The 13,269-nt window shown below is 36.2% G+C and overlaps 2 protein-coding genes across 3 annotated transcripts in view; one reads left to right on the forward strand and one right to left on the reverse strand.

Moving 5' to 3' along the window:
* LOC136348505 (atrial natriuretic peptide receptor 1-like) overlaps window positions 1-3,531 on the forward strand; it is a 34,556-nt gene extending 31,025 nt beyond the window's left edge. For both annotated transcript variants that reach the window (XM_066299395.1, XM_066299397.1), the window contains one exon: window positions 1,510-3,531. In XM_066299395.1, the coding sequence (XP_066155492.1) occupies window positions 1,510-1,833 (324 nt within the window). In that variant the 3' untranslated portion in view covers window positions 1,834-3,531. The remainder of the gene's footprint in view (window positions 1-1,509) is intronic.
* Window positions 2,995-6,064, reverse strand: LOC136348515 (chymotrypsin-like protease CTRL-1). The gene is made up of 8 exons (XM_066299413.1): window positions 5,924-6,064; window positions 5,785-5,864; window positions 5,600-5,733; window positions 5,165-5,280; window positions 4,931-5,114; window positions 4,670-4,878; window positions 4,419-4,615; window positions 2,995-3,868 (listed from the first exon to the last, which is right to left on the reverse strand). Exons 1-8 carry the CDS (start codon window positions 6,000-6,002, stop codon window positions 3,701-3,703), a joined length of 1,167 nt encoding a protein of 388 aa, XP_066155510.1. The 5' UTR covers window positions 6,003-6,064; the 3' UTR covers window positions 2,995-3,700.
* Between the last annotated feature and the right edge of the window lie 7,205 nt (window positions 6,065-13,269).

Here is a 13,269-nt window from a genome sequence, read left to right on the forward strand (position 1 = left end):
TTAGTGAATTCAACTTTTTTCCTGACTCCAATCATATAAATCATATTTATGATTTATTAAATTATTTAGTCCAAAAAAATTCATTTTCTATTTCCAATATAACGAAACTTTTATTCGACATCGTGAGCGGCTTTAAAAACATTTTTTTAGATCTATCAGTTAGTAAACAAGGAAATAAACAAAAAAAATGGTTTGATATTATTTTTTATGTTCCAATATTACACCATGATTCTCCAAGAATAAATGACACTTGTTAACAATTTCTTCCATGGCACTATTTAAAATCTCTGAAGTGATCTTTCTTATTGCAAGTCGAACTGTAACCTTCAACTCATCATTTTGAAAAGTCTTAGAGTAAATTTGATTTTTAAGGAATATCAGAAGATAGAAGTAGCATCAGAAGATCGCGGTTTCCAGTTGATGGGACCCTTAATGAAAATAAAATTATTTTGAAAACGGCCTCTTACATACTCAGTGTTATATCTGGAGTTACGACGAGGAACCCCGTCTTCTTGAAATCACATATTACCGAGCACTGCTCAAGGAATGTCGCTCACATCTTAATTTTTTTCTATTGTCCATATATTTCAGAATTTAGAGTCCCTCACAAAATTGTGGATCCAACGTGTTCTCAAAGTGCCACACCCAAGGCACTGTTAATATTTGAACGTTTGAGGGCAATTTTCATTTTTTGTTGCCCGATAATAATGATTTTTTCCATTAAATATGCCATTGTTAAAAAAATAACTGTCTTCTGTCTAAAATAAATAAATAAATAAATAAATAAATAAAAACTCATTTTCATGATACTGTCTAGCAAACCATTCGCACAGATTCTTCTACGCTCGAAATCAGCAAACTTTCAGAGATCTGATACCTACTAGAGTGGTATCTTTGCTTACGTCCAACGTAACGTAATCACGTTCGTGTCGTAAATTGTCGTTATGTTGAAAAATGAAGTGTGAGATTTTTTTTTACCAAAACCAGTTAATACGTCATAAGTGTGATATATTATTGGATTCAGAAAAGCAAGTAAAATTTATTGCCCATATAATGAAATTTGTTGACTATTTAAGAAGAACAAAGTTGATTATGGTTTCGAAGAACCTAAATGTCGGATTGAAACTCCAAAACATAATCTTGTAAAGAAAAAAAGTAGCCAGTTTACTTTAATTAATTATTAATTAATAAATAAAATTTGAAGACATCAAAAAAGGAATCGAGAAAAATCGTTTTTTTTTCAAATAAGATTGGACTCATTCGGAATTTTTCGAATTACAAATCATGATTATGCAGAACACGAAAAGGCGCAACCTGACTCTATATTGCAATCTCTAATCTCTAAATAAGAAACCTCACGATCTCGTATAGTTTACGAGATCCCAGTAGAGTGCATTCTTATCCGGGACAGCCTGTATATCTCTTTGTACCCAAGCGTACTCACCTTAATGCGTCTCTAGGACAAGACTCTAGCACAGCCAAAGCACCTTCTAATTAAGTTTTTCACAGGGAAAGGGCCGGGTAACAACATACTGGCTGAAAGGAGAAAAAGAACACAACGTGTATCTTGGAGACGAGGCTGTGACCACCCAACACAGTGTCATGCAACAACATTCGCGTAGTGTTCACAAAGAAGCTAAAGTCATCGACTTAAGGAAGGGTCTTGATGACGTAAACTTTGTTTCTGAAATATCAACAAAAATCACGAAAGGGGCTCACGGTGATGGAGAGAAAGACCAGCAAGTCCCGGAACAATCGATGAACAGTCGAAAGGACGAGACCGAGGTTCCCCTTCTCTCCGTTACTGAACCTTCGTTTGATGGCGTTTCCTAGAATATCTTTCGTTTAATTGCTCACTTCAATGTTGTGAAAGGTCATGAGTTACTCAACTATTAAGCTTAATCATGTCCTGCAATTTATTTCGAATTTAACTGTTGATTGGATGTCTATTTAATTGCAATTTTCATAACGTCACTGCATGGCATTTCTTTGAATTGATGTATTCCCCCGGGAGTGAAAACGTTCACTACCTACTTAAAAGCTTTGTTCGAGCTATAAATCTAAATAATACCAAATTACACGCATGCGTAGTAAATTCTAAATTAAACTGGCCAGTATAAACTTTAGAATTAGGGAATGCGCTTTTTTAAGCAGCCAAAATTACCACATTAATGCCACAAGCACTGTTCAATGAATATAAAATTATCGCCCAAAATTTGGGCGGTTTTGTTTCTCTGGATGTGGTAAATCATTGTATTACAAGTTCTACAAGTCTCATCTACTTGTTTCAATGTGTACACATGCGAGGGACTGCGGGAGAAACATTATTGCTGATGTACCACGGGAACTGAAACTTTTTTTACATAGCTCCTTGAAACGTTTACAATAGTTTATATTTATAACTTAAATAAATATTATTCATGTTTACCTGTAACACGTAAGAAAATGAAGGCTTAATCATTGTATTGGGATAGAATAAATAATTCACGATTTAACGTTCTCGCTAGTAACTTCGTTCCAATAGACAAGTCAAGTCCATTGGAAAGCGACGAAGTTCAGACTGACTCAGGTTATTGCATAAAACATAATTCGCGGCTGGCTGTTGGAGTTGTCACTGAACTCCCCATGGACGGGCAGAGTCCACGAACAGTGGCGAAGTCCACAGGAAAGTCAGGTTCTGTGGGGACATCATACTCCGAAACAGCTTATCATTATTATCATCCCCAACGTTATCATTATTGTTATCATCATCGTCATTATTATTACTATCACGATTATTAATATTATTATTATTATTATTATTATTATTATTATCATTATTATTATTATTATTATTATTACTATTATTATTATTATTATTATTATTATTATTATTAATAATATTATTATTATTATCTTGTGCAAGTTTTTCTACTGATTTAGTTTCAGATCGAAGGAACTTCCAGTTGCATTACAGGGTATTTTTGTCAGGGCTTATCAGGGTATTTTAATTAATTTAATGCACTTTTTCAATTAGTTTATTTAAAGTAAACGCTGTAGTTAATCTAAAGTATATAAATGTCTACCATACCTGGAGTACCTTTAGCTATAACTGTACCTTGAAGCTGGTGCATAACTGTGTTAGTAAGCTGAAGAAATATGATGTACCTAATACAATGTAATTAAAATATGTTTATTTATTTATAAAGCTAAAAGATGTATTTGAGTTGCATTTTATAAGTGTGTTAGAGATGTAAAGAAATTTTAAAGAACTGTTGACATTATTGAAGAGATTTTAATTTTAGGACTATTATTTCGTCTAAGACTCATAACAACCGTTGATGCACTTATGTATCATTACGTCATCAATGTGACTGATAGATACAACCTGCTTGCTCATTTTATATTATATGAGAGAAACGTAAATGTACCAATTCGCATACAATACGCATTAGTACTCATGCCAATGTTATACATACACCATCACGGTGTCTCTGTTTCCTATCTATATGTACCTCCTGGAATAAACAATAATAGTCAACTATGGCTTAAGTTTATTGGTTTCATGTCCCGTTCTATAACAAAGAACCGAACCGGGCGCTTATTTATTATTTAACCATCTACCCATTTTGCTAAAATGCGGATTTGTTTAAATTAGGAAAGAAATGACTTATGTACACTGGTCCGCCAATGCCATCGCCATTATTCCACCATCGACGTCCTATTTTTTGGCAATTGTGTGCTTTATAATCCAGGGTAGATATTTGTTTACTCTAGTGTAAATCCCCGGACTGCCTTTATTGCCGCATTCGATTCCCCACGACACCACTCCTATTGTAATCCAGCGGCCATTTTTCAACTGGTACATTAGCGGACCTCCAGAATCTCCCTAAACACATAATAGTATATATTGTATACAACGGTTCTGAAGTACATTATTAAGGCCCGAACGCCGAATTTAATTTAAAACGTGAGGGTCATGTGTAATTTACAGTTACAGTGCATGTGCAATTTTTACGAATATTTCAACGGCGATAAAGCAACAACGAGGTGATAACGGCATTGCGCCTGATTAGCTATCTAGATGAATAATCCGTCATTATCCACCTGCCATTTAACTGTTAAAAGAAAGACAAAGAAACGAATTTCACTCTCATTCAAAACGCCCATCAGTGGTGTCTTTTATAGCTGGTAGTCGAAAAATCTCTTTATTTATCATCTATGGTACTTTAAGCATTCAATGAGTAAATTGAGATGGATGAAATTCGTTAAAGCAGCAGCACTTTGACGATTGCTTTCAGAAATCGTGAGCAAACAAAATTTATTAAATCGATATGACAATTTAGATGAGAACTAAGGCAAAACGGAGAAGAAATATGAGAAGCCCTTTCAAGGAAGGATATATAATTTTATTCAGTAATATCATAAATAGTGCTAACCTGACAAGAATCCTTTCCTCCTTCGTATCCTGCAGCACAAATGTTGTACTCAGTAATTTTCTGCAAAAAGCTATTTACACAAGAATCCTGTTTCCACACTGGAATTGCCACTTGCAACAGTATTGCCGAGGTAGGACCTGCATATTCTACTTGTCCCCACCCTGCCACCGATGCAGTTTCATTTTCAAAATTTTCCCCTTAAATGCTGAAGGATCAAAACAGGTACCTACTATAACCGTAGAGGTTGTTACCCGAAGGAGGCAGGCATATGGGCCAAATATACGAGTTGAAAGAAGTCGGCTGTTTTAACCGTACTATCGCAATATCATGTTCATAAGTGGAAATTTCAAATTGTTCATGATTAGTTATTTCAGCCACTGCGTAATCTTGAAAGCGTGTCTCGTTAGACCTCGAAAAATCGTATTCCCCTAATCGAACCCTGACATTTTCGGGAGTGTCCCTAAAATCCAGGTGTGAGAAATCAGTTGTGTAAAAAGGCATATGCTACATACTTTTGCAAACAATGGGCTGCGGTCAAGACGTGCATATCGGTTATAAGTGCCCCTCCGCAAAATTGTTGCTCTATCCCGCGATTGAATTCATCGGGATGGTAAAGGGCAGCCAGCCAAGGCCACTGCTGGACTCTAGTTCTGTTAGTTGTCGACATCGATCGTCCCTCCGCAGGAATTCCACAACCTAGAATCCTATTCTGTTAACAAGGAACCTCGTACTATAACAGGATATACCCGTGATGTTGTCGTTTTCTTCGTAATCTTCCCCACCGGCAGGCAGGTCCATTATTAACTGAGACCCTATTATGCCGGATAAAACTACGTCATCCGGACAACAAACTCCCACAAATCTGGAGAAAAATCCAATTATTGCTGACACAATGGTGACTGCAAATTATCAATTTTTAATATCGACACATTAATCAATAACAAAGTTGACGGACCATACAAATTGATGCATGATCACGTTTCGGCACTCTTTGAAGACAATAAACATTGTTATTGCGTAACAAATAGTAATTATTTCTTTGAACATCAAAGCGGTGCTTATCGTTCACTTTCAGCATAGTTTTCCCAGTTCAGATAAGTTTGACCCGACCTCGTCTTAGCACAAATGTGACCAAAGTTTAACTAAATGATTACTTATTTGCCAGACTTAAAGTGACTTACGTTCTCTCAATGACACACAAATATTCCAAAGGTCCTCTAGTCCCAGTTAAGATATCAATAGGGCAGAAAGGCAGATGTTTGCAATGACCTTTGGCATCTCCTGGTGCTATGCACTCTTGGTAACGTTTGTTTAACTAAAATAGCGAACAATCACAAGTTGAGATTAGACAGGGTTGTTGTTGTACTTTAAATCTGCGCCCTAATCCTAAGAACCTTTTTCTTCTTACGTGGTCCCTATTGAAAAAATCGTCGAAGCCGCTTTCAGCTGAAAGTGAAACGTTCTTGACGATAATGAATTTTTTGTTATTTTCGTGTAGTTTCTACCTGATCTATGAATGACGCTAGAATATATGAAAATAAAATGAGCAGCATAAACAACTGAAAGAATTATTAGCAACCGCATTTTGTAAACGAACAGATTTGACTAAAAAACATACTTAATTTCGCAATGGCTTATCTCCTGTGTGGGACACATCCTGTTTTGCGTGAAAAAATGCAAATAGTGTCACAAAGATGGTCAGATGGAGTAGAAATTGATTTACGTAAAATTGAATCTTATGGAGGACATATATTCGAAGCAGCATAATACATTAAGAATAAATTCTATTTGGTATGTATAACTTCAAAGACAGACACATCTGTGTATACATTTTCCAGTTACTTTATTCTTTTTTTGTATAGTTACGACTGTAACTGGCCATAATTGATATTGTTGAGGCTGTCGGTGGCAACTGTATTTGAAATCCGTTTATAAATTGAAAAGAATTCTTCTTATTGCCATTTTTCACGCTATTTCAGGGAATTATTGGAAGATTCTCGTTGCCCTTATTTCGTTCTCAACAATTTCAAAATGTTTAAGATTCTCCAACAACGTTTTGAAAATAATTTAGATTATTGTCGCCGATTCTTGAAATAGAATCCTGCAACACAGAGCGTTCACATTCCCCATAAAAGAAGTCAGGATTTTGGTCAAGTGACTGAGAGGGTACCTAGGCTACTTTTTGCCCCCTTTAAAGGGACGCTCATGTTTTTAAGATGTTATTGAACACTTTTTTAAACAATTTTTGAATTCTCATTTACCCTAAACTATAGAAAGCCGTGATTGTTCGTGATCTCTGAATTTTGACAATCAAATTTTTAAGACTTCAAGGCAAATTCTTCTTTATTAAATCATTAAGGGAGTTCTTCATGATTTTGGCACATTTAGAATTATTGACATTTTGGTGAAGTAAGTGCGAAAACCTTTCGTACGGGGTGATTTCTAAATTGGTGGTTTCCTCCGATGCCAGGAATTAAACGTTTAGTCCCTTGGCACTTTTTCGCAATGTTAAAACTAACAGGAATACGTGTCGACCACACGATAATGAGAATTGGCGTTTTTTAGATAAAAATGTGTGAATAAAGCAGTAATTTCCGCGTAATTTCGGAAATATTTGAATAAAATTTTATAGGAAGTGATAACTACACGAAACGTATATTTTTCAATGCAAATGTACGTCCAGTCCCGCGAGTGATGCGGATATCGCAGATCATTTTCATATTTTAACAAACGCTCGAAATTGCACATCAGAGTGGGGTTTTTATTTTTTAATTTCTGAAGCATCAATAAAACATTTTACTTCAGTGACTAAAAACTAGTTAAACTAAATTTACCGGGGGCGTTTTCAAATGCAACATTTTCACAAACACCTTATACAGGGTTATTCAGATTCGACGCTCATCATTGAGATCTCAGCAACCATAAGAGATACGAGGTGGGTTAAATTGGGGCGAAGTTGTGCAGTTCGGAGCTCAATAAAATGCCCTTTCAAAATTTGGAAAATTCCGATTACTTCCGGAGATATCCGTAAAAAACCGAAATTTTGAAAAAGCGTTTCTTTCCTTTTCTGATGTTATTTGAAAAGATACTTAAAAACGAATGGCACGTTATAATTGCCATTTTTTATTTTTCTACAAAATAGTGAAATCATGTTTGAAATTTGACGTTTAGATTTCCTGCAACTTGCAATTTGATGAAAATATTTAAAAAAATTATTGTGCTTTGGAAAACAAGAACAAGGATACTATGGAAACAATTACTGTCACAAATATAATTGATACATTAGTTATCCGAGATATTTGAAGTGTGATATCCCTTTACAGTGTTTAAATAAAAATGAGTTTTACGAATGAAGAAAATGAAAAAAAAAAGTAATTGTTTCCATAGTATCCTTGTTTTTGTTTTCCAAAGCACAATAATTTTTTTTAATATTTTCATCAAACTGCAAGTTGCAGGAAATCTAAACTTCAAATTTCAAACATGATTTCACTATTTTGTAGAAGATAAAAAGCGGCAGTTATAACGTGCCATTCGTTTTTAATCATCTTTTCAAATAACATCAGAAAAGAAAAGAAATGCTTTTTCAAAATTTCGGTTTTTTACCGATATCTCCGGAAGTAATCGGAATTTTCCAAATTTTGAAAGGGCATTTTATTGAGCTCCGAACTGCACAACTTCGCCCCAATTTAACCCACCTCGTATCTCTTATGGTTGCTGAGATCTCAATGATGAGCGTCGAATCTGAATAACCCTGTATACTGTCTATGGCCTTGGTTTTCTGTTACCATCAATATTCGTTTTGTAAAAAGCAACAACAGTGACTATCACGAAAACTATGTTGCTCTAGCTTCTTTGGGGCCTCAGATATTTTAAATTTAGAATGAAAAATTACCCGTACGCGTTTGAATTAACATCAAATACACGATATCCGTTTAACATTCTGCCAGCCAGGCCAATCCGGGTCTTTTCGGTTAGCATTCGTTATGAAGAAAAAACGTAATTTATTTAAAATATTCGATAATTATCTCCATTTTGACCAACCGCGGCCATTATTTTCCATTATCATCCAGACACCCGGCGAAATGCAGTTTTCTTAACATGCGACACAGGAATTTACAAGTTAAATTTTATATTCAGGGTCCCAACTAATGATAATTTAGTGTTTCAGCTGCAAAAGCTAAATCGAAAGTCCTGGAGCTCTATAGGTACCTAATTGTAGTTGAGCGAGGTTTAACGTGGGGTTGCAAATTTAACACGTAAAATCCGTAAAAAAAATGCACCGTACATGCAATGCTAATTAGCAATATACGAGAATCTTGTTGGGAAAGTAAATTAAACTTTGATTTACAGTGAAATTTTGCGTGATCGTAAATTTCAGTCTCGTAGAATTTCCGATTAACCGAAAAGAACCACATAGGTTGAAATTTAGATGCTGGCGCCTTGTCTTTTACTTGGACGAAATTTCAAAGGATCGACTGCATAGAAGAAATACGCATACCCAGACACACGTACATATATTATAGATTTTAAGCCTATATAGACTAATAATAGCTGAAGGAAACCAGATTTGCAAAGCATGTCATTAAATATTTGCATGCGCCTACTCGTTACACTGCTATCACTCCGGCCCCTTTTTTCAAAATCTGCTTTATTTATTACATTAGCGGTGTAATTGGTCAACTGTCTGTAATTGATCGCATCCAGCTAGTAATGGAAAAGTAAAGATCGGCTGAAGGATTAAAAATCGAAAAATTCGACTATGGAGTACATTCATCGCAACGAACATGCTAAATCTACACGATTTCTGTTCTACGTGAGCTTTGTAACGTACATCCCAAATTTGCAACGAGACATAGCAACTTACTGGAACTTCACTCTTTATCAGACTGCTTGTCGACCTTTCGATATTACTCTACTTATCAACAACAATATCGAGATATTTACAAACACCTGTATCGCTCATTGCGTAGAAATTTTAAGCTGGATGATTCAAATTTCTAACTAGTTTCGAAATTAAATTTACAGCTAATCATTATGAAGGCATCAATCCGATTTACTCCGAAAACGTATCCAAACATCACCAAAAACGTTAAATAAATCACTCCTACGTAAGTTAACGTCAGTACGATAGGCGTAGTAGTGGTGATCGCTCACTAACGTACTTTAAACAACGTCACCTCTCGCCAGGGGCGGAGGCCCAAATTGAGAGTAAGAAATTAAATTTTGACTAATGCCAAATATCAAGCAAAATTGCTCCAGTCCCCCGTCCCCCGCGGCTGCGCCGGTTTTAACGCATTTTATGGCCAATTTAATGTAGTGAGAAAATTACAATGTTAACGTTCCATTGCAGGAATGGATGATAATATTGACAGTAGGTACCATCACAAAGTGAGTTGCTCAAACCTACCCTGAGGGGCGATATTATCAAGTGCATTATGCTACGATGCATGTGTTACATATTGTATATTAATCGATCGCGATTTGCTTATGAAAATTTAATGCCACAGTTTGCCTAACAAATATAATAACATAACAGACACCTTCGGGATAGATGATGTGCTAAAGATGCACGAAACGAACCAACTTTTTCAACTTATCGAAACCGAAAGTCAAAGTGTGTCTTCAGTTGTACCAGATCTGCCGGTATGAAATGAGCGCCATTTTGTAAAAATAAAACACCAATTCTAACAAGGAAAGAAAAAAAAAATTATTCAGAATATTGACCATTTCTACACATTTTGACCTCCGTTCTGGCAATTTATGGATACCGCGCCAATAGAAATGCGCCTCTTTGGCATCAAACCAATTAAACACCCAATTTTCCAGAAAGCGAAGTGCTGCTCAGCCAATGCGTGTCCCATCGACGAAAACAAGTGGTAGTCCGAAGGAGCCAAGTCTGGTGAATACGGCGGATGGGGTAGCAACTCCCAGCCAAGTGTTTTGATGGTATCCTGAACCGGCGTTGTTTTGTGCGCAGGTGCGTTGTCATGGAGCAAAACTGCCTTCCCGTGTCTTCTGGCCCGTTCTGATCGTTTTTCGATCAATGCTTTTGTTTAAATTAATCAATTGTTGTCGGTAGCGAATAGTGTTAACGGTTTCACCAGATTTTAAAAGCTCGTGGTGCACCACATCTTTCTGATCCCACCACAGCATTGCTTTCTTGCCGAATTGATCAGGTTTTGCAGTCGATGTTGATGGTTGTCCCGAATCAACCAGTGATTTTTTCCGTTCAGGATTTTGAAAATGAATCCATTTTTCATCTCCAGCAACAATTCGATGCAAAATTGATTTTCTTTCGTGCCTTTGAAGCAAAGTTTCACAAGTGTTTTTTCGAATCTCCATCTGTCTTTCATTCAATTCATGCACCCATTTTCCACACCTTTGGATCTTCCCCGTAGCTTTTAAACGATCAGAAATTGTTCGTTGTGCAACATTTAACATTTTTGCCATTTGCTTTTGAGTTAAAGTGTCATCTTCATCCAATATTGATTGCAGTTCGGCGTTTTCAAACCTTTTTGGTGGTCTGCCACGTTCTTCATTTTGCACATAAAAATTGTTATTTCTGACTTGTTGAAACCATCTTTTGCACGTTGCTTCTGATGAAGCATAATCACCATATGCCTCGACAAGCATTCGATGCGACTCTGCAGCACTTTCCTTCGAATGAAAGCAAAACATTAATGCTTTCCCCAAATCATCATTTCGTGGTACAAAATTCGACATTTTTGGCCCAATGAAATAATATATTGTTATTTGTCCAAGGACTTGATTTGTAGTGAATATGTTTGTCAGTTTGCATACCAACCAAGCAAACAACAATTGCCCTATATCGAGACATTTATGTCCTGACGCTCACTTCATACCGGTATACCTGGTATTCTGGTATAAATACAGGGCGATTCAGATTTGCGGGATCAAACTTCCGGTTTCAGTACAAAAACGAAAGACATTTGAGTATAAAAATTCATATCGGGAAATCTCCCCTTATGTGCGAAAACGTGTTTGACTGAGTTTTAATGCGTTTTCCGTAAATTTTAATTAGCAATTTTTAGCTCTTGCGCAGACGATCGTGCAATGAATGTGAAGCAAGTGATAAAATTAGAGAATATACAAATACTTAGACAACGATAAATAACCGCGAAATTAACCAAATGAACAAAGAAGCTACACAGAAAATTAAGTTTTGTTTTGAAATATGAGTCGAAGACACACGAAAATACATGAAGTAAAGGGATATAAAATCTCATTTATTGTTGGGCAGAGCCAATGTAGTCTGAAATCCCTTTCTGTGGGCGTCTAATTTCGCCTACTTGGCCGCTCCTCCAACTACATGTTACGATAATAAACTTTAACATTGAAATCTTATCAAGTACTTGCAGAAATTGATTTTGCACTCACTCTGTCCGAAAATGGGGTCTTTATCCATTTATTCCATACAATGACCGACTCATACTTCAGTTCCCAGATCTCAACGCCCAGAAGACCAAGAGGAAGGACTGGGTTGAGGCTCTGCGGGTGGACAATACGTCAGGGTTGGTTACAGAGTGAGCATTTAAAAAACAAATCCAGGATTATTTCTTACGAAACTCGGAGGTTGTGTGAGACTAACCTGAAGGGAATTTTCACCCGGAGCCATTTCAGAAGTTCAAAAAGGGAGATTTAGGATTGTGTGGAGAATTTGAAGGCATTTTTAGTGAATGAGACTGGAGGATGCTTAACGTTCTGAAGGTTAATTTTGATGAAATTCTCAAAACATTTCTTGAGCACGGGTTTGGTTTCAAAACCCATTTGATGGTTTGACTTTCTTTAAGTATGCTGTAGTTAATCCAGATTTTAGGTTGAAATTACAGATGGGAAATGCACATTGCCGGTTTTCAATTCCTAGCTAAAAATCGGAACGTTTACTGGCATTCTCCGAAACTGGTAGTCAATAAGGGTATATGACTATGCAAATATAAAATGCAGTAAACCCGATATTTGTATCGATTTTCGGTCTTTTGTTTCACGTAGTTCGAATAGGTTCAACACAGAGGCATTGAAAAAATCCGTTCACGATATGCCAAGAGCGTGGGTCTGAAATAATAAACTGAACTGATTATTTAAAGGCAAATTATTTAGAAGTGACACTAACAAAGCTTACCAGAAGGCATTCTAATTTGTTATGTGTGATTTGTTTAAACATTGCTCGCGTATAAATTTATAAATATGCAGAGGTCCCAATTATCTGGCGCACCAGACTATTGGTTTCTACCACACAGGCGCCAACATCTCAAACTTGTTCGATTTCTATAGAAGTAAAAGACATGATACCTCTTGCGCAATTCCTTAAGTTGATTTAGTGTACACCTTATACAAACGCCAGGTTTTTGTAAACAGGACAGATATGTATATAACACAATAAATATTTCCTCCATTACGAGATAAATAAAACCTAAAAGGAGCACGCAAGGCCAAGAATTCTCCTTCGCCCACCAGGTAGAAGTTCTTGAAAAAATGAAAATTAATAAATATCAGGAGAAAAATTAACACATGTTTAAGGCTTTCGTGGGGGAAGCTAATGCCATTTTGGCGGGCCCATTAGGAAATTAATGGTTTTTGCGACAATATGGTCAGTAATTTCTGCCATGTGTGCCGAGAGATCTTTGCAAAATCTACGTGGGATAAACCAGTTAAGAAACGAAACCTGTACACGGCAATTCTAGCTGGTTGATATCGCCAAGTAGACTTGATGGACTAAACTCATTACAGAAATTTTAAAGTTAAAAATACACAAATGGGAATCACACCGCCCAAGGAAAAACCATGAAATCGTTATTTGCTTTTCAAATTGTTGCATGCGAAACGTACCGGG

This window comes from Euwallacea fornicatus, chromosome 33 (genome assembly GCF_040115645.1).
Source record: "Euwallacea fornicatus isolate EFF26 chromosome 33, ASM4011564v1, whole genome shotgun sequence".
Classification (NCBI taxonomy): Eukaryota; Metazoa; Arthropoda; class Insecta; order Coleoptera; family Curculionidae; genus Euwallacea; species Euwallacea fornicatus.